The 25,113-nt window shown below is 44.6% G+C and overlaps 5 protein-coding genes across 7 annotated transcripts in view; 3 read left to right on the top strand and 2 right to left on the bottom strand.

Moving 5' to 3' along the window:
* The window catches only part of LOC146683801 (uncharacterized), a 246,868-nt gene that overhangs the window by 117,300 nt on the left and 104,455 nt on the right, over window positions 1–25,113 (top strand). The gene's annotated exons all lie outside the window — the stretch shown is intronic.
* On the top strand, window positions 1,388–17,014 carry LOC146683807 (ubiquitin-conjugating enzyme E2 E1-like). Of its 3 annotated transcripts, none has more exons than XM_085446661.1 (6): window positions 1,388–1,477; window positions 2,306–2,467; window positions 2,672–2,722; window positions 14,833–14,965; window positions 15,271–15,418; window positions 16,277–17,014. In XM_085446661.1, the coding sequence occupies exons 2-6, from the start codon at window positions 2,313–2,315 to the stop codon at window positions 16,372–16,374; spliced, it is 585 nt and encodes a 194-aa protein (XP_085302787.1). In that variant the 5' UTR covers window positions 1,388–1,477; window positions 2,306–2,312; the 3' UTR covers window positions 16,375–17,014. The 3 variants fall into 3 exon arrangements, with proteins under 3 accessions (XP_085302787.1, XP_085302786.1, XP_085302785.1); XM_085446660.1 differs by lacking the exon at window positions 1,388–1,477 and adding an exon at window positions 1,488–1,620; XM_085446659.1 differs by lacking the exon at window positions 1,388–1,477 and adding an exon at window positions 1,633–2,219.
* On the bottom strand, window positions 11,769–12,435 carry LOC146683808 (uncharacterized). Its single transcript, XM_085446917.1, is given in 2 exon segments — window positions 11,769–12,078; window positions 12,081–12,435. Coding segments are annotated over 2 exon segments (651 nt in total). The 3' UTR covers window positions 11,769–11,782.
* nkiras1 (NFKB inhibitor interacting Ras-like 1) lies at window positions 17,051–21,192 on the bottom strand. Its single transcript, XM_085446662.1, has 4 exons — window positions 21,069–21,192; window positions 20,777–20,877; window positions 20,304–20,545; window positions 17,051–18,758 (listed from the first exon to the last, which is right to left on the bottom strand). Exons 2-4 carry the CDS (start codon window positions 20,868–20,870, stop codon window positions 18,516–18,518), a joined length of 579 nt encoding a protein of 192 aa, XP_085302788.1. The 5' UTR covers window positions 20,871–20,877; window positions 21,069–21,192; the 3' UTR covers window positions 17,051–18,515.
* Window positions 21,583–24,313, top strand: rpl15 (ribosomal protein L15). Its single transcript, XM_085446658.1, has 4 exons — window positions 21,583–21,665; window positions 22,442–22,623; window positions 22,721–22,857; window positions 23,952–24,313. Exons 2-4 carry the CDS (start codon window positions 22,452–22,454, stop codon window positions 24,255–24,257), a joined length of 615 nt encoding a protein of 204 aa, XP_085302784.1. The 5' UTR covers window positions 21,583–21,665; window positions 22,442–22,451; the 3' UTR covers window positions 24,258–24,313.

Genomic DNA, 25,113 nt, shown 5'->3' with positions numbered 1-25,113 from the left:
TGTGGAAGAGAGACAGAGGTTAATAACAGATATGATTCAATGCAGAGAGGTCTGTTAACACATAGTGAGTGAGAAAGGTGACTGGAAAGGAAAAACTCAATGCATCATGGGAATCCCCCGGCAGCCTACATCTATTGCAGCATAACAAAGGGAGGATTCAGGGTCACCTGGTCCAGCCCTAACTATATGCTATACTACCTGAAGGCACAGTAGTAAGGTGTGCTTGGGTTCTTACATCATTTCCGTTAGTACATAACTAATCCAAATGTGGAACATCCACGTGTGGATAATAACAGTAAATATGCTGCATGACAGTGGAGACGCGTGCAGGGCAGCAGTGATAAACTGGTTCATGGACAGGTAATGGCTTTCTTTCCAGATGAATGTTAGACAGCTTCTGTTATGACTGCATGACAGAAGCATAACAGCATCCTTTGTCCGGTGTGTCCATCATCCTCCACTGCACATGTCCAAACCATCTGAGCCTTGCTTCTCCAGTGTTGAATCGGTCTATTTAAACCTAAAACAGGATCTTTTTGTAAACGCCACAAAATAGTTTTATGCCAAATACTTTGGGCGCATAATCCAAACCAACGCATGCGTGAAAACACCGAATAACGCAGAAGATTTCTGGCAGAAAGCCAAAATGGAAACTCCGCCGACTAGTGGCAGCTGCGGGACGAACACTTCCTGTCACAGGCGCGCTTAGATCCATTGCGAACGCCAAGTTGTTTTTTTGTTATTGTTCGCAATAGTACCAGGAAGTACACTGTCAGAACCTACAAAATAAAAGCACCACATCTCAATTGGCAAATCCAGCTGTTGACACCCCATGATGGGTTGAAATACACGTACCAATCATTTTAGGCCAAGCAAAAAGATGAACCCTGTGTATTTGTAAAAATTAAAAATATAATGTCAATGTGTAGTTTAAGCAACATTTTGGAGTTGCAAAATTAAAATAGTACTACCACTACTACTATACCTACTACACTACTATTACCCTTATTATTATTATTCTTTTTTAAAATTATTATTATTATTAGTGGTAGTTGTAGAATTTCGCACTTTTGCTGCAGAAAAAGGTTTTTGTCTTTAAGGGGTCCCACTAGAATGGACCTATACAGTACTGTATGTTGTAAAGTGTGTGAATAAAATTATAATAATTAACAATACAACAACTTTTGTATCTTTATCGTCTTCATTTTAATATAATTTTTGAAAGGGTCATATAAGATATTATACTTTTAAGGATAAATATGCACTATCTTGTTCTTGTGCTGATGCCTTTTCGTGTGTTTTCTACAGTCATTGTGTGTGACCAATTATTCCCATGAGTTTAATGTGCTTTTATTTTGTAGACGTCGGCGGGAAGTTCCCGTTTCCGTACTGTAGCGCGTGAACCTGACGGCGGCGAGTGTAGTCAGGCGGCGGAGGGACACGCGCGTAGGCTTTGCACACACACACACAAAGAAAGGTATCTAACAGGAGATATTTGTGTAACGGCTCATAATATTGTAACACTGTGTGTCGCGTGTATGTTGCGGAGGGCGTTAGTCTGACAAATGCGCCCTTTAATCGTCAGAGGAGAGTTTAGGACTGTGTGCATCCTGTGGCTGGGTCAGTGTCGACGGATGTAGCTTTAAAATGCGAGGAAAAGCTTTGAGCGAACGGCGGGTTCTGTTTGTTTCTTTCTGACGTCGTAATGTGAGGCTTGAGAAGCAGCTCGACAGCCCGAAGGAGCTTCCTGACTCCTTTATCCGAAAGTTCCCCGCAGCTGAACATTGTTGCGGTGTAGCATCGGGGTTCGACTGCGACATCGCCCCGCCGATGCGTTTCTGCTTTTCCACTCACGGGTCGGTGTGAGGTGGTGTTTTGGTCCCTGGTGTTGACCAGAGCCGGGCCCAACTGCTCCATCAGATGTTTCCTTTGTCGCTGCCCAACGAGCTAAAAATAACAGGCAACATTAGCTCAGGCCGCAGAGGTTCCTCACACGGAGGATTTAAACTAGTCCAACCAGTTTACTCGGCCAGTGTCGCTCCAGGCCTGAGCCGTAATGTGATGGAGGCAGCCATGGCTGCACACTAGAGCTTTACAGTCCATAGATAGAAAACGCCAACCTGTTACAGTTAACGCGTGTATCCTACGAACATTTCAGTGCAGTTAGAGCTTGAACTCAGTGGCAGCCGTGGACGTGTTAGTGGACCGTGTCAGCTGTAGTAGGTGGATTTAATGAGTCCTGCAGCAGCTCGAATAATTTCGTTTTATTATGAAATATCATTTTAAATGAATGTTCATTTCCCAGGCTCGGTATGTCGGATGAAGATTCCCGTGCCAGCACAAGCTCTTCCTCTTCTTCCTCTTCGACCCATCAGCAGCAACAGCAGGAGGCGAACCCCCCAAAGAAAAAGGACAGTAAAGCCAGCATGAGCAAAACCTCCAAACATCTGTCCACCAGTGCTAAGAGGTGAGTGCAGTGATGCTGGGTGGAGTAGAAGAGCGGCGCCTGTGATGTCACACAAGATAAGCTGGCAGCGTGGAAAGTTTGACGTGACTGTTGCAGGCGTGGGTTTGTGGTGATCTTTGCAGAGTAGCTTCGTTTCTGGTTATCGTCATTCCTCTTTGTGGACTTACAGTAACGCGTTTTACTGACTCCGATCTGATTTTGCAGAATTCAGAAGGAATTGGCTGACATCACCTTGGACCCTCCACCAAACTGCAGGTGAGTCGTTTGTAACACCTGGCTCTCTGACGTGTTTCTCGTGTTTTATCTTCTCGAATAAAGACTTTATGATCTGTCACAAGTTAGTTTTTCACTGCACAGAATTCTTTAGTCATGTTCATGTCGACGTCTGTGTGCGAGAGTGGAATAAAAATAAGACCTGTTTGTGGGCTAACAAATGATTGATGAGCACTTCCTAATTAGATCCTCTTTCTCAACTGTCTTATTTGTGGTCGTTGAACAAGAAAAACCAACTTCTAACCTCATGATTATGTCAGAATATCACTGGAAACGCTGAGGCATTTAAAAGGAAAATAAAATAACCAGCTACACTGAAAGCAGACTGTTTTCTAGCTGACTGGAGGGAAAAGCTGTCCAGGTGGAGGTCTTTATCTACATCTGCTCGGTGTACATCTGTGGAACCTAGAGGTTTGGAGGAACAGGCTCCTGGTGGGGATTCAGGTGTCCTGCTGGTGGAACAGCTTGTTTGCCAAATGTCAGACAGGTCTGGCAGGTTTGGCTGCAAAAGTGAATGATGAGCATGTGCTGCATGTGGCGCAGCTACTGGAAGTCTCCTGCTTTTATTTAACATCCTGTATGCTGCCGAGGAGTTTCAGTCAGCACACACCTGGCTTTGCAGAGCTTCCTTAAGTCTGTTTGTTAGGCATATCATCATGGGATGGATTCTTCTGTGCCGCTGAAGTGAAGCCGGTACAGGCTTTTGTTTTTGTTGACACAGTAAGTACTCCGAGCCGAGCCAGGGGTTGGAAGGTACGAGGCTCTGGCTGACTCGATGCTCCCGGCTTCTCCCAGCAGGTTATTGGCTGCAAAGTAGGAGGTGTGTGTGTGTGTGTGTGTGTGTGTGTGTGTGTGTGTGTGTGTGTGTGTGTGTGTGCGTGTGATCCTTGTACCCCTTGTTTGTTTGTTTTTCATACAAACCAAGTTATTACACATTATCATTTCAGTGCAGTGACTCATTGTTCTGCTTTCTTGGTTATGCGACTGATCATGACCTGTAGTTGGAGCTGTTGTAGGAGTGAAATCCTTTTACTCCCCTATTATCTGCAACATCAGTAAAGCTGTGTTGTATTCCTCTTCCTTATTCTCACTCTTCTTCCAGCATCTCTTGTAGAAATACTTTTTCGAACACCCGTCTTTATTGCTAAGCTGTTTTTATCCCTCAGCTGTAGTTGAAGTTGGTGTAAACCTGCAGTTCAGAGACAGAAGACATGACAAATACAAAAGCTTCTAACAGCAAATGTGGAACAGCTCACATCCAACACGCTGAACGTGTGCATAACAAGACCTCTTTACCTGCTGACCCTTAAACTATGTTTCCACTGTTCCTTTAATATCCAGAGAGCTCATCAAACTGGTTAGCCCACACTGGCACTTAACCAGTCTTTGTTCAGCCTGCACCAGTATCTCCTTTGCGCTTCAGCCGGTGAGTTGAGGATGTGATAAGCTTTTTATGGGATGGGGACTCTGCTGCGCGTCCAGGTGAACAACCTGGACAACCAAGTTTGTGAATGCTTTCAGCTCAGGTGTTTAAAATTGATACCACAGGTGCATCTACTAAAACTCTGGGGCGAGGTTGAATCCCAGCGAGCTTGACCTGGAGGTCAGAGGTGGCTGAGTCCAGCTAGGCAGTGATCAGTAATGTTCCCAGGCTCCTCCACAGGCTTCTTGGCTGTTCATCCTTCGATTTACTGCAGGTTCAGTGCTCAAGTTATTTATTTCGTTCTGTATAGAAATAAAGGGCCAAGCACGTCAAAGAGAACAAAACACGAAGAAGAAAATCTGAGGGGTGTTTAACATTCTCACCGTGCTCCTCAGATTAGCTTCTAATCTGCCACAATGCCGTCTTTGTTTTGACTGAGCTGCTGCTGTTCTCTCTTTATTTGTTTAGAAGATGGAAATGATTTAAAAACTTTTGTTTTTTCAGACAAAACTATTTAGTGACCTCAGCGACTGACACACCGAGTGAGCAAAATTAAGATGTGTGCGTGTGTGCGTGTGTGCGTGCGCATGTGTGTGTGTGCGTGTGTGTGTGTGTGTGTGCGTGTGTGTGTGTGTGTGTGTGTGTGTGTGTGTGTGCGCGCGTGTGTGTGTGTGTGCGCGCGTGTGTGTGTGTGTGTGTCCTCTCAGACTGAATGATTCTGTTCAGTTTCACAGTTTAAATAAACTCTGTTCGTGCACATCATGATCAGTAGGTTTGGGTTCTTCCTGCTTCATTTGGAATCTGCTCATCAGAGTAGGGCTGTTCCATGTAACCATATATATCACATGACGATATAAAAACATCTATCGTTTGTTTCGTGGTGTCGCAAAATAAACTGTTTACAGCAATATATTTTCATGTTTTGATGTCACTGTAGTGGCTATATTAATTAGTTCTCTCTCTAATATTTAATATAACCACACTACGGACGGACAAGCGCCTGTTTTTATGCGTTGTCGTTAGCAACAACGACGGTAAAACAATCGCGTGTCCGCTTGTTTATGTTCCACATAAACCTTTCACAATAAAGCTCAAGATCCTGTTGAGACTTTTCAAAATAAACTGAATCACATGAAAGATGCAGATAATTTACGGATGAGAAGTAAAAAAAGAGCCGCCAGGTGCTAAAAAATAAAGCTTAGACTCAAACGTTAGAACTTCTCCCCGCAGCACGCCGTGTAATAAATACTCACAAAGAAAACGGCGCCGTTACAACTTATGTCTAAAAATGTGTTGTTTCATGCGTCGTTAAAACTCCAGCTACACGACGCCCAGCTGGAAACACGTCACACAAGTCGAGCTGCCTGAGATTCACAGAATTGTTACATTTGTGTGATTTATATCGTTATCAGGACGGTAGATGTCTTATATCGGGACATGAGATTTTGGTCACATTGCACAGCCCTACATCAGAGTATGAGCCAGCTGTGCACTGCAGATGTTGCTCACATGCTGTTGAGTCACTTTGTCATCTCATTTCTGTCAGAATTCGTCGGCACCCCGTTTCCACTCTTCAAATGGACATTGGAGAGAAGTCTTGTGACTAGTTTCCCTCGTCGTCAGCACTCCTCTGTTAACAATAAGACACTGACCACTGGGAGTGCTGCACACGCCCCCTTTTCCTTTACTACAGCCGTCACAGGCGCACTGCCTCCTGCTCTGTGCTGCTTTCATTCACTGTTTCATTGCTGTTTTTCTCCATGCTGCCTCTTTGATTTAGTGCTTGCTTCCCAATTCTCTTGTCTTGTGCTTGCAAACATCATATCTCCTCTTGGGATGTTGCCAGATTGCTGACGTTCCACAGTCAGTGCACAGGGAAGCTGAGGAATGTTTCAAGCTGTGTACAGTAGGGTAATCTGTGCTGCAGAGGTTTGGTAATGATTTATTTTAACATTTGCTGTGTCTTGTTGGTTCTCCTAATCACAGCTACAGAAACAGGCAGTTCCTAATGTGAGCCACATGCACACGAGCCCTCTGTTTAATAGCAGTGGCCACCTCGCTCCACGTGTCTGCAACAGTTTCTCTACAGCTATAAAGAAGCTCCCCAGTCTTTACACGTCCTTCACCTTTGACAGCCTCATAAAGCAGTGCTGAGCTGCTGCACATGGAGACTTTCACTTCCTCTAACCTGTCAGCAACTGATAGCTTCTTTGGACCAACATGTATGTGTGACGGATAATCTGAGCATTAAATATTAACCAGTTTAGAAGCCATATAAACACATCTGAGCATTTGGCAGCTTTTGTTCAGATACCTTTTGTTTTCCACGTGGAGAAGGTCTGAGTGCTGCGAGTGACAGATGGGTTTAAGATGGAGGTGGGATTAAATGAGGGATTGACCCTGAGCACGTCATTGTTTGCAGGGGTGAAGGACAGGCTGACAATGAGGTCAGGCAGGACTCTCAGAAGGCTGTGATGCTTGTGGTCTGTAATGAGCAGAGAGGCGTACAGGCGGAGGCACGTGAGAGGGAGACGGTTAGAACAGCCAAGCTGCGAGCGAGTAGAGGAAGTGAAGGTGGGTTTAAAAAGCTGCGAAAGAGAAAGTTTACACGGTGGAGATGGCGAAGCTGGAAGTGGCAGAGCTGAAGATGCTAAGATCTACAGACTGAACAAGATTAGACTGAAGTGCTTAAGAGGGACGGCTCAGGTGGAGCATTTCAGAGACCCTGTTAGAGGTGACGTGGTTTGGACGTGTGCAGGGAGGGATGGTGGATGAATACGGAGCTCCATCCTCCCCTTGTTGATGGAAGGAAATGGATGGGACAGTTAATGAGTACACCTACAGTAAACAGGCACGTGGGGTTCTTTTTTGATTTATAGCCCGTGAAAGCGTTTTGGAGCCTGTGTGGGTTCGATGTACGTGTCTGGACGTTTTCCTCGGTTATTGATTTCCATTTTATTTGAGCCTAAAATAGAGTTTTTGTTTCTGGATGGATGATGTATCACTCTGGATCGTTTTCAGTGAGGCAGTGTCAGCGCTACAACATGAGATTCATAAAGCACTGAGAGAACATTTACAGGCTGATCCGTTAGATTCAATTGGAGGTTCTGTAAGGAGCGTGGAGCTGTTGCATTGCAGAGCGTTCTCACTCCCGAGGCGTAACATGTCGACGTTTTGTCACGTCCCGCGGCGTTCCTGAGGAACGCGAAAGGAGACCTTCGGCGTTCTTATGGTACGCGGCGGGTTATGGCTGGAATCCAGTGCAATAGACGTTCCAGCCCTGTATTCCAGCCCTAAACCTAACCTTATCCCTAGCCCTGACCATAACCTTATTCCAGACCGTAACCAGGTCTTTAATGATGTTAAATAGCGTGTTTCTAAGCGATTTGAAGAAAAAGAGCGAACATGTGTAGATTCAGTCCAGAGGGTTCTCATATTTCCTCTTTTTCCGAGGTCGTCATTTAGGAACGTGGTGGGTAGCCGAAAACGTAATATGGTGACGATTTGTCACCTAGCGTAAAATGTTACGCTTTGGGAGTGAGAACGGGTTGTGCATTGAGCCTCCTCTCTGCAGTCATTGGACTGTGTCAGTCAGGCAGCTTATTACAGTGTTTCTGAGAGAGCAAAGGTTTGAGTTGGAGCAGAATAAGAGGCTCATTCAAACATGAGCGTTGATTAATGTGGACTCTGTGCTGAGGCAGGAATATTGGGAAAAGGGAGCAGTCGTCAGCGTGGGCTTTGAGTGTGACAAGAAGGCTGTGTGCAGGGTAACGATGCCAGAGGAACACAGCCTGATACAGGATACACACTGATACTGAATCACTTCAGGGTTTATTGGAGGTTCATGTAATGCTATTCATTACCCAAATGTAAGTAATTACAGGGAGACCATCAGCCTTGCTCAGTATTTGTCTGGATGAATGAACTGCATTAGGGCTTCATCCTGCCACATGAAGCATCGTCCCTCCACACTTTTTGCTTTAAAGTCGGATCATCAGGTCATGAATTACCCCGTCCAGCTTTTCCTGTCCCAGTGTTGACAGTGTTGATATCATAATCCTGCCCTTTCTTCAGTTGTTATTGAGAGAGAAACGACATGCAGTGCTGTTAGTGCAGTGAAAGCAGTCTGTACCCAGGATGCTCTCAGCTGTGATCAGTGTTCGGCTTCATTTGTTTACACAAACAGACACTTGAGGTTGCAGAAATGCTGCGTGTGGACGCGCTCGCTAACACAGCCACTGTTGCATTTTTTCCAACAAAACAAATCGAGGTGCTGAGTCGGTTTTGTTCTGGAACCTTTGAACCATCCGCCGGATGTTTGTCATATGGGAACGTGGCCATAATAAGAGACTGTGCGTTGCATTTACTTTGTAAGACACACACACTGATGTGTCTTAGTTTCAGGGTTCGTACGGGTGCTTGAAATCCTTGAAAGTGCTTGAATTTCAGATGTGGTGCTTAAAAGTGCCTGAAAGCGTAACTGCATTTCATTCTCCACAAATAACTGTCTCACTGAATAGTTTTATTTTTTAATAGATAAAGAAATAAAATGAGTAAAATGTAAAAGCAAAATGTCTCTGCCTGGGCTGCCTTGCACCTCTGTCTGTTTCAATATGTGACCCCGCCCCTCCCCTAACTGTGGGGATGAGTGCGCTAACATACCTGCAGCTGCTGTTTTAATGAGTGTTTGATGGAAAACAACAATGGCGGAGTTTGCGCTCTGCAGTCACATGATAGGTGAGTCCTAGTAAATAATTTCCCAGTACGTGTACGTTACACATGCTCATTTTTAACATTATGATGATTATTTTGCTGTCAAACCTGCTGGAGAAATGATTGAAGTGCACTGAGTGTGATGCAATGCGGCAGCGCTGTTATACAGTTAGTTATGGCCTGGACATTTATGGAATATGCTGTGAACTTAGCTAACATTACTTAGCAGTAGCAGTAATATGAGTTACTCAAGTGAAAGCTTTAAACATTAGCCCGTTACACAACTAGCCAACTTCAGGCTTTCTGATGAACCCTCTGGGGTCGACGGACGCAACATGTGGCATGTGGTTGTTTAGGAAGAGGGGGATCTTTAGGAGTGACACGGGCGAGAGACAGCGAGTGAAAGAAAGGGAGAGCGAGTTTTGAAACATGATAGATTTGTGTTTGGAGTCAAGTTAGTGTGTCGTCTTGTGTAGTTAGTGTGTGTGTGGTCGTTGTTTTGTTTTGTGTGTCAGTTCTACAAGTGAACGTCACAGTTGCTGTAAAAAAGCCACCAAAGGCAGATTGCAGTGTAAACGCTGCCTCCACATGGAAAACAAGTAAACGGTACCATAAAGCTTTGTTGTTTGCAAAACTTGTGCATATTTTTAAAAATGTACAAAATGTACAATTTCTATTTGATTCTTTAAACATGTTTGTGGTTTTTACAGTCAGAAATATCACTTTTTTCTACTCATGTTTTAAATTTTGTCTGAATGTAGATAAATTGTGCCGATACAGTTTGTCAAAATGAGAAAGTAACAGATTGGCAAGATAAACCGTTTTTAAAGGTGAAATATAGAGAACAAATCAAAAGTAGTTCACATTTTCACATCTTAATTTTTAATTTTTGGGGCGATCGTGGCTCAAGAGTTGGGAGTTCGCCTTGTAATCGGAAGGTTGCCGGTTCGAGCCCTGGCTTGGACAGTCTCGGTCGTTGTGTCCTTGGGCAAGACACTTCACCCGTTGCCTACTGGTGGTGGTCAGAGGGCCCGGTGGCGCCAGTGTCCGGCAGCCTCGCCTCTGTCAGTGCACCCCAGGGTGGCTGTGGCTACAATGTAGCTGCCATCACCAGTGTGTGAATGTGTGCGTGAATGGGTGGATGACTGGATATGTAAAGCGCTTTGGGGTCCTTAGGGACTAGTAAAGCGCTATATAAATACAGGCCATTTACCATTTACCATCTTAATTTTTAAGTGAAATGTGCATTTTGAGTTTATACGTAAAAAGCTTGCTGGAAAAGCTTGAAAATGGACCTTGAAAGTGCTTACAAAGTGCTTGAATTTGACCCTGAAAAAGGCGTATGAACCCTGTAGTTTGTGATCCTGTTATTTTGCAGTCAGGGAAAACCCCTGTGCCACTCCATACGTTCATCCCATAGGTGATTTAAAAACAAGTTGTCAGTTCAGTCACACATCTGTCCGTCCTTCCTTCCTTCCTTCCTTCCTTCCTTCCTTCCTTCCAACAGTTAAGAGGAGATAAATTGATGAACCTGTGTCTGGGATCAGTTACATTCAGCCTGAACAGCTACTACTGCCTGATTTATTAATTTGATTTCACACAGTGTGGAGACACTTTAGTTTTTATAGATCGGGAGGTCATTGGTGTGCTGTGGATGTTTCCAGCATGTTGTCCTCTGCTCAGTGTTAAAGGTCAAAGAAAAACACGCAACAGCTGAAATGTTCTTGCATGTTGCAGAGGTCACCAGGGGAGGGCTCCCATATTGAAAGGAATGACAACAGTGATGCAGTATTATTGCCCACACGAAGCACTGAGTGGGCTTTATGTTCACAAAGAGGAGCTGCAGCCTCACCGGTACATTTAAGAAAGGCTGTGCAATGTATCGAATATACTCGCCGTATCACGATGGTTACTATGGCTTCCTCCTAACCATCGAGTATAGGTTACCATGGCAATATTAAGCTTCCTGCACGTCATTCACTGCGAGGCTTTTTCTTCTCCCAACGCTCTGAATGCATCAATTAACCCCCCTCCCAACCAGAAAGTGTTCTACCCTGCGCTGAGCACGCGTTTCTCAGTCTGGATTTTGATGTCGAACAAAATGCGACAATCTGCAAAATATGCTGTGAAAGTATTGCTGCAAAAGGGAGCAGCACCACGAAATTATTCCACCAGCTGAAAAGTCATCGACTGCAAAATGAAGACAGTTTTAAACATGTGAACGTCTCCCCACACACCAAAGAAACCTCTGAATAAACCAGCTGTGATACGAACTACGACTATCGCTGAGTCCATGTTATTGCTTATCAAATGTGAAGTATATTTGTGCTCTTCTTTTGCTGCTGGTTCAGTGAAGTTTGGTCGGAGCGTGACGAAACCTGCAGCTTTGGAATCTGTGCGAGCTCAGCTTTAAGACAACGTGCCGTTTGTTTGGCTGCATGAAGTCAAGAGTTCATGGCTTTGTTGTTTGTGTTTACATACGTGTTGCAAAACATGACTGCTCTTTAACTGTTTGGTGGTTGTAGAAATGGTTTATATGAGCTTTTAGCTGAGATTCTGAGGTTTCTGTGGTTACCACACATGTTGATATTTACATCAAAAACTTGACTTGATGGAGGCTCAAACTGCAGCTCACCCCCTCTGCCCCCAGGACTGCAGGTATTGGGGCTCAAGACATTATAACAAGTGCTCAGGGAGGGGCGGGGCCATCTGCTGTGAGAGAAGGAACACAGGATAAAGACATGCTGTGGAAGAGAGACAGAGATTAATGACAGGTATGATTCAATGCAGAGAGGTCTGTTAACACATAGTGAGGTAGAAACACCCAGTGCATCATGGGAAACCTCCAGCAGCCTACACCTATTGCAGCATAACTAAGGGAGGATCCAGGGTCACCTGGTCCAGCCCTAACTATATGCTTTAGCAAAAAGGAAAGTTTGAAGCCTAATCTTGAAAGTAGAGATAGTGTCTGTCTCCTGAATCCAAACTGGAAGCTGGTTCCACAGAAGAGGGGCCTGAAAACTGAAGGCTCTGCCTCCCATTCTACTTTTAAATACTCTAGGAACAACAAGTAGGCCTGCAGAGCGAGAGCGAAGTGCTCTAATAGGGTGATATGGTACTACAAGGTCATTAAGATAAGATGGGGCCTGATTATTTAAGACCTTGCATGTGAGGAACAGGATTTTGAATTCTGGATTTAACAGGAAGCCAAAACAGGAGAAATCTGCTCTCTCTTTCTAGTCCCTGTCAGGACTCTTGCTGCAGCATTTTGGATCAGCTGAAGGCTTTTCAGGGAGTTTTTAGGACTTCCTGATAATAATGAATTACAGTCGTCCAGCCTGGAAGTAATAAATGCATGAACTAGTTTTTCAGCGTCACTCTGAGACAGGATATTTCTAACTTTAGAGATGTTGCACAAATGGAAGAAAGCAGTCTTACATATTTGTTTAATATGTGCGTTGAAGGACATGTCCTGGTCAAAAATGACTTCAAGGTTCCTCACAGCGTTACTGGAGGCCAAGGTAATGCCATCCAGAGTAAGAATCTGCTTAGAGACCATATTTCTAAGATATCTCGATATATATCGCGATAAAGCCTAAAAATAGATCGTCCTTATATCGCCCAGCCCTAATAGGAAGTAATAGAATATCTGTTGTTGGCACAATCTGGATCTTGACTGATGCCTCGTGTCAGTTAAACTAGGATATTGATCTGGTCAGTTAAGTAGCAGAGGACGCTGTCAGTCAGTTTCAGTGTTAATGGAAATGACAACAGCTGCAACAATGAGACAGGAATGCTTGTACAGGTGGAGCCCACTGACATGCTTCCACTCCTCAGCTTTTGAATGTTTTTTCACTAGTTTCATATTTGGTCAGGGTCACTACTGGCAGCATGAGGCGATGCCCTGGAGAGGTTAGACATACAGGAACAAAGACAATCATTTGTGCAACCTTTGATTGGACAGCACGGGTGTCAGCTGGCTGAGTCAGAGACATGATTATTCAGTGACATACAATAACTCCTCCCGACATTTATTCATAACCAGCATGTATCAGACGTTAGCCATCAGTTAATACTGCAGCTTTCACCGATGGGTTTCAGTTTGTGTTGCTTGATAAATGCGTTGCTCTGCTCTGCCTTCACAGCAGTCATGCTGAAATATTGAGGCAGTGGGCCCTGATGCCAAACCAACGATGAGGTATGACAACAAGGGACAGTCCAACAGCAAATACTGCGTTACCTGTGCTGTGTTGTATTGCATACAAATGACGCCACAGCAGGTGCTCATGGAAAAGAGGCAGCGGTGATCTGAGTGATTATGGGGGTGGCTGTAGCTCAGGAGGTAGAGCAGGTCATCTGCTGATTGGTGGCGTGAGCTGTCATGTTAAAGCAGACTTCTCTTTTTACCTGCACTCGCTGTCTCACCTGTCTCCTGTATATTTTCTGCCTTATAATCAGTCTGTGTGATTATAGCTGCAACGCTTCAGATGACGTCTGATTCCCTCGTTGCAAGTCAGACAAAAATGTCTTTTCATTTAAGAATGAAGCAAACATCAGCCTGCAGAATCATGCAAGAAGGCAAAAATGCTGCTCAGAGCTGATTTAGCTCTAAGAATATTTGACTCATTGCTTTACCTGTTCTTTCTTTAATAGCTTTGTTTTAGTTTGGAAGGAGGAGCGGCACATAAATGTCCGGCCCTTCATTGTCCTGTATCTGTCAGCACTACAGCACTGCCTGACATTTCTTTCTCCTGTCGCCACCAAGAACACAGACGCGGTGACGAGGTGCTGTTTGTGTCCCTGAAACCTGATGTGTGCGTCACATGATTTTAAAATAAAGCGCCTCGAGGCGACTTTTGTTGTGATTTGGCGCTATATAAATAAAATAGAATTGAAAATGACTGTGTGTCAATATTGGTTCATTTAAACATTCGTTTGTGTTTTGCGTGAAGTTTTCCATGAAACAAATCGTGTTTTTCTCCACGTTTGCGTCGAACGTCCTAATGAATGAAAAGGCAAACTGTGAGGTGTATCTGGTGTTACTCTGTCAGGCATCCAGTGATGTGAAAACACCGCCAGCGTTAACGTGTCTAACGAGCTGCTGTTGGATCCCATCTACTGCTCAGTCCTTGTGTTGTCTGCACAGCCATGTGAAGTCCATGTCCCAGTCTACTGACAGTGACTCATATGGTTGTAACGAGCAGTGATGTGGGGATTAAAAACAGGGCTTTTAGATGAAACAACACTTCCTGCGTGTCAGCCCAGTTGGAGCTGTCATTTTGAAAGTTACACAGTTGATGCCGAGTGTTTGTTCCAGCCTGTTGGTGTGTAACGAGGAACGACACTGTGTGATGGTTGGATATACTGATGCTTATACTGATGTTTCAGGTGTTTTCCAGGACCCGTGCATGACGGCTGTCATCTTACATCCTCTGCAAAAGCACCAGTGTACTTTTTTACGATGTGGAGATATCATTACTACCACAGTGCTGTGCATTTACGTTGCCTCGTGCAGGCAGAGACGAGCCCAGACATGCCCCCCCCCCCCCCCCGACCATTTAATACACACCTTCACACCTTCTAGAAGTCATAAGCCTTTAAACACACAGCACTAGTGTCAGAGGTTTGTTCCTGATGAGTGGAGAGACTGCAGTGTGGGCGTGCTCTGACTTCACTGTTAGAGTAGTGTTTGTAGAACTTCTTGTCTTTCAAGTGCCAGGAAGATGATGTTGTTGTGTGTGTGTCACATTTGGTGTATAAGAAAACTGATGCGAAGATGAACAAACATTTATGAAGGTGTGGGGTGTCTGAGTAACACACTGTGGTAAACAGTGATACTGTTTTAGTTTCAAAGTAACCGTTTCATTTCATCCCCAGAGTGAAGACTGAAATAAAACCTCAGTGCTGAGCTTGTGTATCATTGAAGAACCACTAAGTACTTGTTTGTGTTCTCCAGCGCCGGCCCTAAAGGAGACAACATCTATGAGTGGAGGTCCACCATCCTGGGCCCTCCAGGCTCCGTGTACGAGGGGGGAGTGTTCTTCCTGGATATCGCCTTCACACCAGACTACCCCTTCAAACCACCCAAGGTGAAACTGAATGCTTGCTATTCAAAAGACATGAGCGAATGTTTTATTTCAGATTGTTCACTAGAGGGCGCCTCTGTCCTGTGGAGAGTAGCTACATGAATTTTAGCAGCTTAACTAAGTTTCAGACCTCATGTGGAAACAGTTTAGCCTCATGTGTGACTCTTTTCAAAGAGTGTGTGGGGAGGGGGGGCATGTAGTGCTGGCCTTTAAACCCACGAGCTGCTGCTCTTCTGTAATGTTGACTCTTGAGTGACACTTGATTGTAACGAGCTGTATTTTTATGGAGTTTCTACCTGTGTGATCAGGTGACGTTCCGTACGAGGATCTACCACTGCAACATCAACAGTCAGGGCGTGATCTGTCTGGACATCCTGAAGGACAACTGGAGTCCCGCCCTCACCATCTCCAAGGTCCTACTGTCCATCTGCTCCCTGCTCACTGACTGCAACCCAGGTGAGAGCTTCACGTGCATACAAACTCTGTTAGACTTAGAAAACCGAGATATCGAAGCGTGGATCAGATCCTGTCCAGAAGCCAGGGTCTTCACTGCAGTTGTAGCTTCTACTCTGACATGCAGCAGAGCGCTAACGTTGGCAGCAGAGTCATCAGTTTAGATGCACGTGCGGCTTGCTGCAGCTTTACCGTAGTCAAATGAATCAGCACGTCTGAAAAGCTCGACAGCAATGCTGTTTCTCTCAGCCGCATCAGGAAAGCTTCTCTTGTACTTAACATAATGTGCAGTTCCATGAATTTCAGTGTTTGGGTCCTGATACTCCACGGTGTGTTCAACAGCTGCCACATAAAAACTGAAAATAGGACCATTTTTGTGATCCAGCTTTAAAATGAATAAAGACCTTTTGTCATGTTGTTTTCATGCTTTATCCATGTAGGACTTCAAAGGAAGCTGTGGTACAATGTAACTGATCAGGTTAAACTCCTGTGGCGTGGTGGTGCAGTGGGAAGTACTGGTTTGACCCACAAGCAGATAAGACGTTGGGCTTCTACATCAGCCACGACGTGTAGCTTCAATGGTAGAATAAATGTGACCAGCTGTGAGCGCTCAGTAAGGCTGTATTTCAGACCAGTGCGTGTCCACGGTGAGCACTGTGGAGTGTCCTGGGCCAGAGGGGTTTTTTCTTCTACGTAACAACAAAACAAACACACACGACATTCAGCCTGTGTGTGTTTGTGATGACCGGTTTCATCCCAAACAGGACTGTCACCCACACACAGCTCTGTGTACTTTGCTGTAGTTTTTCAGCCCAGCTGAAGGTGTGTAAATAAAGTAACGTGTTGTTGTTTTGTTGACAGCTGACCCTCTGGTTGGAAGCATCGCCACACAGTACACAACAAACAGACCTGAACACGACAGGATAGCCAAACAGTGGACCAAACGCTACGCCACATAGTGGCCCGAGCTGCTGCTGATTGGACGACCTGGGAGGAGGATTTGTTTTTTTTAATCTTGGAACTGAAGTCTTCAAACCTGACATTATGTTGTTTATTGTATTAAGTTATCCTTTGGCCTGACTATAATCAGATCTGCCAGTAGCACATTTAGTGTCTCCTCTTTGAATAGTTTGCCCGTGCTTGACGATGGGCATTAATACTTAACTACTAGATGAAATGTGTCAGCATGATTCCCAGTCAGTGGTGTCAGTGTAAATTTCCACTTGTATTAAACTTCCAGTTAGTGTTGCGAGCTGCAGCCGTAGTTTACAGGCTGCACTTCTCAGTATTTGTGTGCTGCTGAGAATAAAGAGAAGCTAACGTTTACCAGCACCCATTTCTGCTTAAGCTCATTCACATATTGAAGTGACCGTCTGAAGGTTTTCTTACTTTGTCACAGCGAGCAGTCACTCAAACACTGGGATAACTGCGCTGGGACCCGAGGGCCGCTCTGGCGTTTGCTGCCACGCTCAGACTTAGAGAAAGTTGTTTCCACATGTAGACGTGTTTAGGTGGATGTTGGTTGTGGTTTGTGTTCTGTACCGATGAAGAGCAGCACTGTTTCTCCCTTTAAGGATTAAACATGACCAACCAAAGCGACCCACTTGTTTCCCATCATTTCAGGAGCTGATAACATGAAGGGGCTACATTTTATTCAGTGCGTCCTCAGACTGTTACAGAGCAGAGTACATTAGCCAAGATATTTCACCTCTGTTCTACTAGCAGCACATTAAATGTTATTACTGTTAAAACACTTTCAGGACACGTCAGATCATCATTCATCACCATTTTCACAAGTAAAGGAATGAGGCTCAATAAAGTGACAAAAATAAATTAGTTAAAAATATTTCCTCTCAACAACGTCTACAGTTAGAAAGGCAAACACATCCCTGTCGGATTAAACCGACTGCACTCCTGCGTGTACAGGAAACATCACGAGTAAAGGCAGTACCATGACTATTATTGCTACCAGGCCATACTTGACCGCCGCAGTCGTATCAGAGGACAGGAAGGATGCGGCGTTCACACTGAATGGGAAACGACAGGTTTGTACTGGCCTCCTGTTTTTGAAGGGAGAACTCATATTAGTAATCTAATAACAACACGTCTGCTTAATGTGTAACGCTGGGGGTCAAACCCTCCCAAATCTTTGGTTCTCCATTGTTAAGATGGTTTGAACCTCCCCGTGTGATCACCTGTGCGCACGCAGCTTTTCAACGCCTGCTTCTCTACCAGGTTTGGGCCCTGACACCTCTCTAATATTTGGTTCAGTTAAAGTCACTGTCCACGTCAACAGGTACAGACGATAAAGGATCGATCCATCCAACAGAACATTTCATTTCCTGAAGTTCTTTCAAAGTTTTCTTCAGATCTGCTGTTTAACACTGATCTGTGAATCATTCAAGCATACAAAGGTGCCTAACTCAAAGGACGAACAAGTGTGACACTCATTCCTGGAAAAGAGCCGTCTGTGACCATAAACACCTGGATTACTTAGTTTCACTTCATAGTGGACACATAACCTGTTTAAAAATCTGATTATTCTAGCTCATTAGCTAACTACTTGCCAATCATGTTAGCCAATGAGGTGTGGTGTTACAGTGAGCTCCACCTCTCGCTGTCACCACCTTAGTTTCAAAATCCTGACAGCAAAGACACATCTACGGCTTCATCATGAGACTTGATGAAGTGGTGATGTCACAGAGGCGGCATCCATCTGTAGTTTCATCAACAGCAGGCACAATCCAAAACTTGGCAGACGTATGGTCATGATAAGCACGACAAACTGCAGTCAGAAGAAACGACTATTTAAATAAAAATACATAAAATTCTTCTGAGCTTGTACAGAGATGAGTGACCGCAGCAGCGCTGGAAGGATGTATAACCTACTGAATATTTCCAGCGTGCCGTTACCCTTAAAAAGTTAAAAAAGAAAAACTGTACATTCCTGTATCAGAGGAGTGCCTGTGTGACCACATCCTTCCTCCAGGGCTGTACTCGAAGCAGGCCATCAATTATGTCATCAAGCAAAAATCCCAAACGGTTAAACCGAAATCCCGTCCACAGCGTGCTGCTGGGAGTGAACGCAGGAAGGAGTGTGTCAGATGTCATTGGATGGGGACCCCTTGCTCTTACGTCCAGGCAGAGGGAAGGCCGACTTGCTCTGAGGCTGCGTGAGGCGGCTGGTGAGCTGGGTGAACGGTTCGATGAGCGAGGTGCGTTCAGTGACGCTCACCTCCCACAGCTTCACCTTCTCGCCTCGTGCCCACTGCTGTGCTGCCTCGTGCTCTACCTGACGACGCTCCCGCAGGTCTGTTTTGTTCCCCAGCACTATGACCATCACCTGCACCCAAAACAAAGCCACGTCACTTTTAAGTGATCTACATTTACACAGGAGAAAACACGAATACATGCAAGTGTGGAATTTTAGAGTCCAACGTCTCTGTAAAGTTTTTGTTTTTCCCAAATATCCGCCTGTCCGAGAATATTCTACACATTCAAGGGTTTTTTTAATCCAACATTATAGAAATATACTGAGGCTATCAAACTACGAAACATGTTTTTATCTCTATATATCAATACTGTGTCTACTCGCAGTCAGGAGGCTTCATGTTCGCTTCTTACTGCGTTTCAAACAGTCGATATAAAAGCTCACACCCGTGGTGTTCCCCCCCAGCTGCGACTGTGGACGCTCACTGGAGCTTTTCCCACACATGTCAAATCGTTTCTGGGCGAGATACCCAAATTGCACCCGATGCATCCATCAGTGTATGAGTCTGTGCTTAAAATGCATTTGTTTTAATGCTGCGTCGACCTCACACAGCGCAGGTGTTTCGAAACATCCTTGTCACATGACCACGGCTAACTAAGGTTTTGGTGCATTCCATCCCAGTTTGAACATCTGGCTGACCGACTGCTTTTAGGTTTGGTTGACAGTGTGCAGAACAAACCTGATGACACTGCAAAGTCACAGAAAGCTTAACAGTCAGCAGTAGCAGCGAAAACACCCACAGTGGAACTGCTCATGGCACTGTGGAGGTCCATAGACGCCTCACTGAGGCCTTTGTTTCAACAACGCGTGATCCACTAATTTAGTGATCAGAGATCAGGCTGTCAGAATGTGATGAGCGGTGAGGATGACTACAGCGAAGCTGAAACATAAGTCAGTTTAAAACTCAAATGCTAATGCTATCAGAGTTCAGGTTTGCAGCTTCCTCTGTGTCTAAACAAAATTCGGTCAGAGCAGATAACAAACTGAACTATGGAGAATAAAATGCCGTAATGTTAAATGTGTCAAAAAGGCTAACAGGCCCTGAACTCAAACTGCTGGAGCTGCCCTCTCCACCCGTGATATTGTAGCAACATAAAGTAGCTTCCCTAAGTGTTACACGTCGACTCCTTTCTCCACCTTTATCTTCCTGTTTAGGTCTGCTCTGTCTGTGGGTTGTTATTCGTGTACGCTGAGGTTCTGTTGGTGCTGCTGGTCATGTTTTTTGGAACAGTGACCTTATTATATGCATATCTTTAAAATGATACAAGTATTCACTTTTAAGAGCAAACATGTTTTATACTCATAAATGTATAGATTTGTCTATATAAAACCATTCAGATGATTTCTAGCAAGTTTTAAAGACACGTCCAAACATGTCTTATCTCTTTCTATTCTCCATAAGGTCCAGTTTACACTGTTTAGTACTACACTCACTGTAAAGCTGTACAGCTAAGAGGCGGAAACTAGAGCTGTTAAGAAATACTCTAAATGTAATTATATTATTTAACCAGGCAAAAACTAGACATCTGCTCACAGAAAAAGAACTTGTGAAGTTCTGGGATGATATGCCAGCAATCTGTGCAACGTTTGCCCGAGCAGACTTCAACCCAGCCTCACCTCTTTTTTATCTCTGGACTTATCTATTTCTTTCTTCAGAACGTCCACCCTCTTGAAAGACTCCAAGCTGTCAACACTGTAAACAAGCACAAAGCCATCTGCCACTGAGTAGTAGTGCTTAGGGAGGTCTTGTCCATCATTCAGTCCCTTGGTGTCATAGAGCCTGAGCTGTTCCTTGACACCTCGGTCGGTTTCCACAGAGGCCACATACACGTCCTCCTGTGTCTCGTTAGACTCTGACCCTGAAAGGTACAGACGAAAAATAAAAAGAGTTACTGAAACAGCAAATGAGGATCTTGGCAATGAAGCATTGGAATGCTCTCATACAGCATGATGTATCAACACCATGTAATATAAATATACCAAACAATTCATGTCCTGGAAGAATGTACGTATGCTATGCCAAATAAAGAGTGTTCAAAGCTTCGTCACAGAAACAAGTAACATCACGCCCCTGTACGTCCAGTCCTCACCTACACTGTGGTTTCCGTACAGCAGCTGTTCCAGAATAGCAGTTTTTCCCACAGCCGCCTGGCCGCACACCACAACTTTACAGCCTTTTCCCATGTCGAGTCTGTGACATCAAGACAGAAGGTCACGGTGTGTACAGAAACGCGTTAGAACCACAGTAACATCAAAACATCAACAGACATGTTCACCCTTAGCTTGTACCTAGCTGGCTAAAGCTAGCTATTGTTTAGCCAGCTAGCCGAAATACGAACACATATTTTTAAATTCTTTGTATGTTTGAGAAAAGTCGCTAACTTTAGTGAGGAAGATACGAGGCTTCCGTCAGGTCTGCAAGCGTAGAACCACGACCGGAGGATCCATTCTGCTGTGAGATTATAGAGCGACAGGTTCTGTCAGAGCGCATGCGCAGTTCACCATACGTCAGAGCCCTCGAAGATCACCAACTTTGCTCGCGTGTACGTTATTATTTATTTATTTATTTATTTATTTATTTATTTATTTATTCATTTTATCTGTAGAAAATATGAAAGATGATTAAAGACAAGTTAAAATTACATTTAAAAAAAAGTTTAGCGCATGTTATTAATGTTGACTTTGTAATTGACTCCTAATTAATATGCAGTTCGACGCAGTAAATTATGGCTCCGAATTTGTCTTTATGTTTACAAATATTTTTGCTTTATATTTGTAGGAATGAAATCACTGGAAACTGGACAATGAGCGCGTGTTTGATTCTGAAAATTACCACATAAGTGACAAACGCGAAAAGTCGAAGAGAAAAGAAGACCACATTTCCCAGGAGCACTGCGAAAAGCGGAAGTACGCTACTGCCGTTTTCCTTAAGGCATGCTGGGTACTTGCCCTCTCTCTTTCCGGCTAGTACGCCATCATGTAAGCGAGTTTTTCTGTGCTTGTGACCAAATAGTAATCCGTTAAAATCATCATGTATACCCGTTCATCTGTATCTGTGACTCGGGCTGTAGCTTAGTGCTTTGTTATCAATCTGTACTCTGTGACTATTTCGTGGAAAAAGGCTTTGATTAGAATCCTGTGCTTTAGTGGCGTTCAGATGCTCTCTGTCTGGTAGCCAGGGACCGCTAACGTGTCGTTTCCACTGTGATTTATTTATATAAATGTAGAGTTCTAGCGTTTGGATCACTGTCCCACGTACGCGTGCATTTCTGTGGAGTTATTTCTGTGGGTATTTATGCGACAAAGAGCCGGCCAACTGCGGTGTGCTGCTGTCGGCTATGCTAGCCTTGTATACAGCTTATGCTAAGCGTGGAGTGGCTACATCTGCTGTGTCGCTATTTCATTCTCTTCATGTGTCTGAATGTTTTTGGGGAAACCTGAAGCATGGACGTGTTTGCGTAGCCTTCATATTCTGAAGGTATCCAGTCCAGGTCACGTCCAGCCATGTGCCGTTTGAAATGTAGTAATACATGAATTTCTATTTAAAATGTGCCGAACTAATCTTGTAACTTGCCAACAGTTCAGTGATTTAAAGACTTGTTAGACCGTACCTGTTGGGCTCTTCAGCGTAGCTGCCGTAAACAGTGTTGCTCTGCTGAACTGTTGGTTGCACTGTAAAGGAAGGTAGCGCCTAATGAGCTTTTAATTAACAAGCTGACAAAAATGACTTGACCAAAGTTTCTTTTTCTTCTCAGATAAGTCAACATGGGGGCATATAAGTATATGCAGGAGCTATGGCGTAAGAAGCAGTCCGACGTGATGCGCTTCTTGCTCCGCGTCCGCTGCTGGCAGTACCGTCAGCTGTCCAACCTCCACCGTGCTCCCAGACCCACCAGGCCAGACAAGGCTCGCAGGCTGGGCTACAAGGCCAAGCAAGGTGAGTGCTGTGCCTGTGGTTGTTCGCCTCCACGTCTGTCACCTGTCATCATCTGTACCCGTTCGGGTAATTGCATATTTTTGTTCGATCGAAACAGGCTACGTGATCTACCGTATTCGTGTGCGCCGTGGAGGTCGTAAACGCCCCGTCCCCAAAGGTGCTACCTATGGCAAACCAGTGCATCATGGTGTCAACCAAATCAAGTTCGCCCGCAGCCTGCAGTCCATCGCTGAGGTACGTTCATACCTGCTGATCCAACCTTGGTTTCATGAAGCTACACCAAGCGTCAGATAGTTCAGTACTGAATGTGACATTGAGCATCATTAAGCCTGTTACTCATTTTATTACATTAATGTGAATATCGTGTTAGTAATATGAAAGGATGCCTTACTTTACTGCCCACAGTAGCTTAGTGTGATGGTGGATTAACAATGTTAAAGGTGTAGTTGCCACTCACACCCCAGCAAATAGTTTTCATCAGTGGTCGTATCTTGTGTTGAAACCTACAGAATGATGTGATCTGTGAAATGAAAAGTGTTTGGATTCCTGTTTGTTTGTTATAATATATTCTTGGCCAATATCCTGCACCCCTCAGCAGTCCTGTATAAATGTGCTGTGCAATGTTAGACGCTGCATTACTTTAGTATGTGCTCTCTGTCTTGATGTAAATGTGTGTACAATTTTCCTTATTGCAAAATTGTCCGCTTACAGATTGGACAGGTTCTCTGCAGAGTGTTAATGGAACACTAACTGCACTGGTCATGTTCATGCAGCTGGTGGGATGAGTGGGCACAGTGGGATTGACTTGACAAACATGGGCTTATCCACAATCTTTAATCACCACTTTAAAAAACGTGCATCTGTTTTTGGAAGAAGCAAGAATACTGCACGCTCTCTTGTGCAGCAGCTTTCATAACGTTATCACGTTTACCTGTGATGCTACACCTAGCTCTCTGACTGAAACTAACTTCACAGGATGTTGGTGTGGAATTTTCTGAAGGGGAAACATCCAGTGAACATGTCTGGCTGTGAAATGGGAAGTTGCAGTGGTTGGAAGTTATTTTTCCCAAATGAAGCTGTGGCGTTGGTGAGGTTTGAGGCCTGCACTCGTGCAGACGTCTTTCTCAGTGGTGAAGGCTGCTTGCTTTTGTTTTCCTGACGTGAGCACACAAAGGTTAGCGGTGTGACGAGTGGCTCGGGCAGGTCTGACATTGTCTGTGGGTTTTGAATATTGGATTCAAAGCTTGTTGCCAACAGGAGCTAGCAGATATTGAATGCTTTAGAATGTGATTACCCTGCTAAGACTAAACATGACTTTTATTTTGTAGGAGCGTGCTGGCCGTCACTGCGGTGCCCTGCGAGTGCTCAACTCTTACTGGGTGGGCGAGGACTCCACCTACAAGTTTTTCGAGGTGATCCTGGTCGATACCTTCCACAAGGCCATCAGACGCAACCCAGACACCCAGTGGCTCACAAGAGCGGTGCACAAGCACAGAGAGATGCGTGGCCTGACATCGGCGGGTAAGAAGAGCCGCGGCCTGGGTAAGGGCCACAAGTTCCACCTGACCATTGGAGGCTCCCGCCATGCAGCCTGGAAGAGGCGCAACACCCTGCAGCTGCACCGCTACCGTTAGAGCGTGCCAGCCATGCCTGTACATTTACAAAAATAAACAGCTCTTTTTATGGGGGTGATCTGTGTCGTTTCATTGTGTTTGTAGAACGTGAGCACGCTCTTTACTGATGCTCTTTCAAAGGGTTATCACGACAAGTCCTCGTGCCAGACCTGTGCAAGTGAAGACATTTACACTTTACTGGATTAGGAACAAGGTTATTTTAAAATAACTGGGAGCTTTCTGTACCTGTGGCACTCTGGAGAAAAATAATTCAGATGAGCTGCAGCTCAACGTCTTTGAAAATGTAAGTTAAAAACTAAAGAGATTATCATTTTAAAAAAACACGACACGATATGAGACATCACAACGCAACACAAACAACACAACACAGTATATTAACTTGGTAATAAAAAAATAAGTATGTGTATTGCACACTGTTATTATTGCACATTAATTATTATTGCAGGCTTTTAGAAGCACTGTAGTTTCCTTGTACTTAGTGCTGTAATCGAAGTGATTCTTAGTTGGTACTAAGAAGCCCAAACAGCCATCACACGCTGGGAGGAGGCGAGCTGCCTCTGTGCTTGAGCGTTGTTTACACCAAACTCTGAACCTGCCATCCCACGAAACATTTAGCAAATCTGTTGCTTCGGTTTCTCATAAGTATGTGAGGAGTGGTACCTGGCACATGCTTTGCTCCATAGAACAGCAGATTTTGAAATACTCAGTCTGGCAACGAGGGATGCTTCAATCAGCGTCTCCCCCCATATTGATTTCATGCTCCATATTTCCCCACCCAAGGTTCATTAAGTTCTGTAGTAGGTGGGTGTATTGTCACGTTACCTGGGGTTGAAGACACTGGGTCAGTTTTGCTCAT

The sequence above is a fragment of the Copadichromis virginalis genome, linkage group LG22 (genome assembly GCF_057382275.1).
Source record: "Copadichromis virginalis isolate Kocher_CV1m ecotype Utaka linkage group LG22, C_Virginalis_male_GT1.1, whole genome shotgun sequence".
Classification (NCBI taxonomy): Eukaryota; Metazoa; Chordata; class Actinopteri; order Cichliformes; family Cichlidae; genus Copadichromis; species Copadichromis virginalis.
Note: the sequence above shows the minus strand (reverse complement) of the source record. Positions and strands in the feature narration are given on the sequence as shown.

Coding starts and splice junctions, on each gene's coding strand:
- LOC146683807 (XM_085446661.1), top strand. CDS start 2,313: ATGTCGGATGAAGATTCCCGTGCCAGCACAAGCTCTTCCTCTTCTTCC. Junction 14,966..15,270: donor ACCCCTTCAAACCACCCAAG/GTGAAACTGAAT, acceptor CTGTGTGATCAG/GTGACGTTCCGTACGAGGAT. Junction 15,419..16,276: donor GCTCACTGACTGCAACCCAG/GTGAGAGCTTCA, acceptor TTTTGTTGACAG/CTGACCCTCTGGTTGGAAGC.
- nkiras1 (XM_085446662.1), bottom strand. CDS start 20,870: ATGGGAAAAGGCTGTAAAGTTGTGGTGTGCGGCCAGGCGGCTGTGGGA. Junction 20,546..20,776: donor GTACGGAAACCACAGTGTAG/GTGAGGACTGGA, acceptor TGTACCTTTCAG/GGTCAGAGTCTAACGAGACA. Junction 18,759..20,303: donor AGTCCAGAGATAAAAAAGAG/GTGAGGCTGGGT, acceptor TTTTGGGTGCAG/GTGATGGTCATAGTGCTGGG.
- rpl15 (XM_085446658.1), top strand. CDS start 22,452: ATGGGGGCATATAAGTATATGCAGGAGCTATGGCGTAAGAAGCAGTCC. Junction 22,624..22,720: donor GGGCTACAAGGCCAAGCAAG/GTGAGTGCTGTG, acceptor CGATCGAAACAG/GCTACGTGATCTACCGTATT. Junction 22,858..23,951: donor GCCTGCAGTCCATCGCTGAG/GTACGTTCATAC, acceptor TTTATTTTGTAG/GAGCGTGCTGGCCGTCACTG.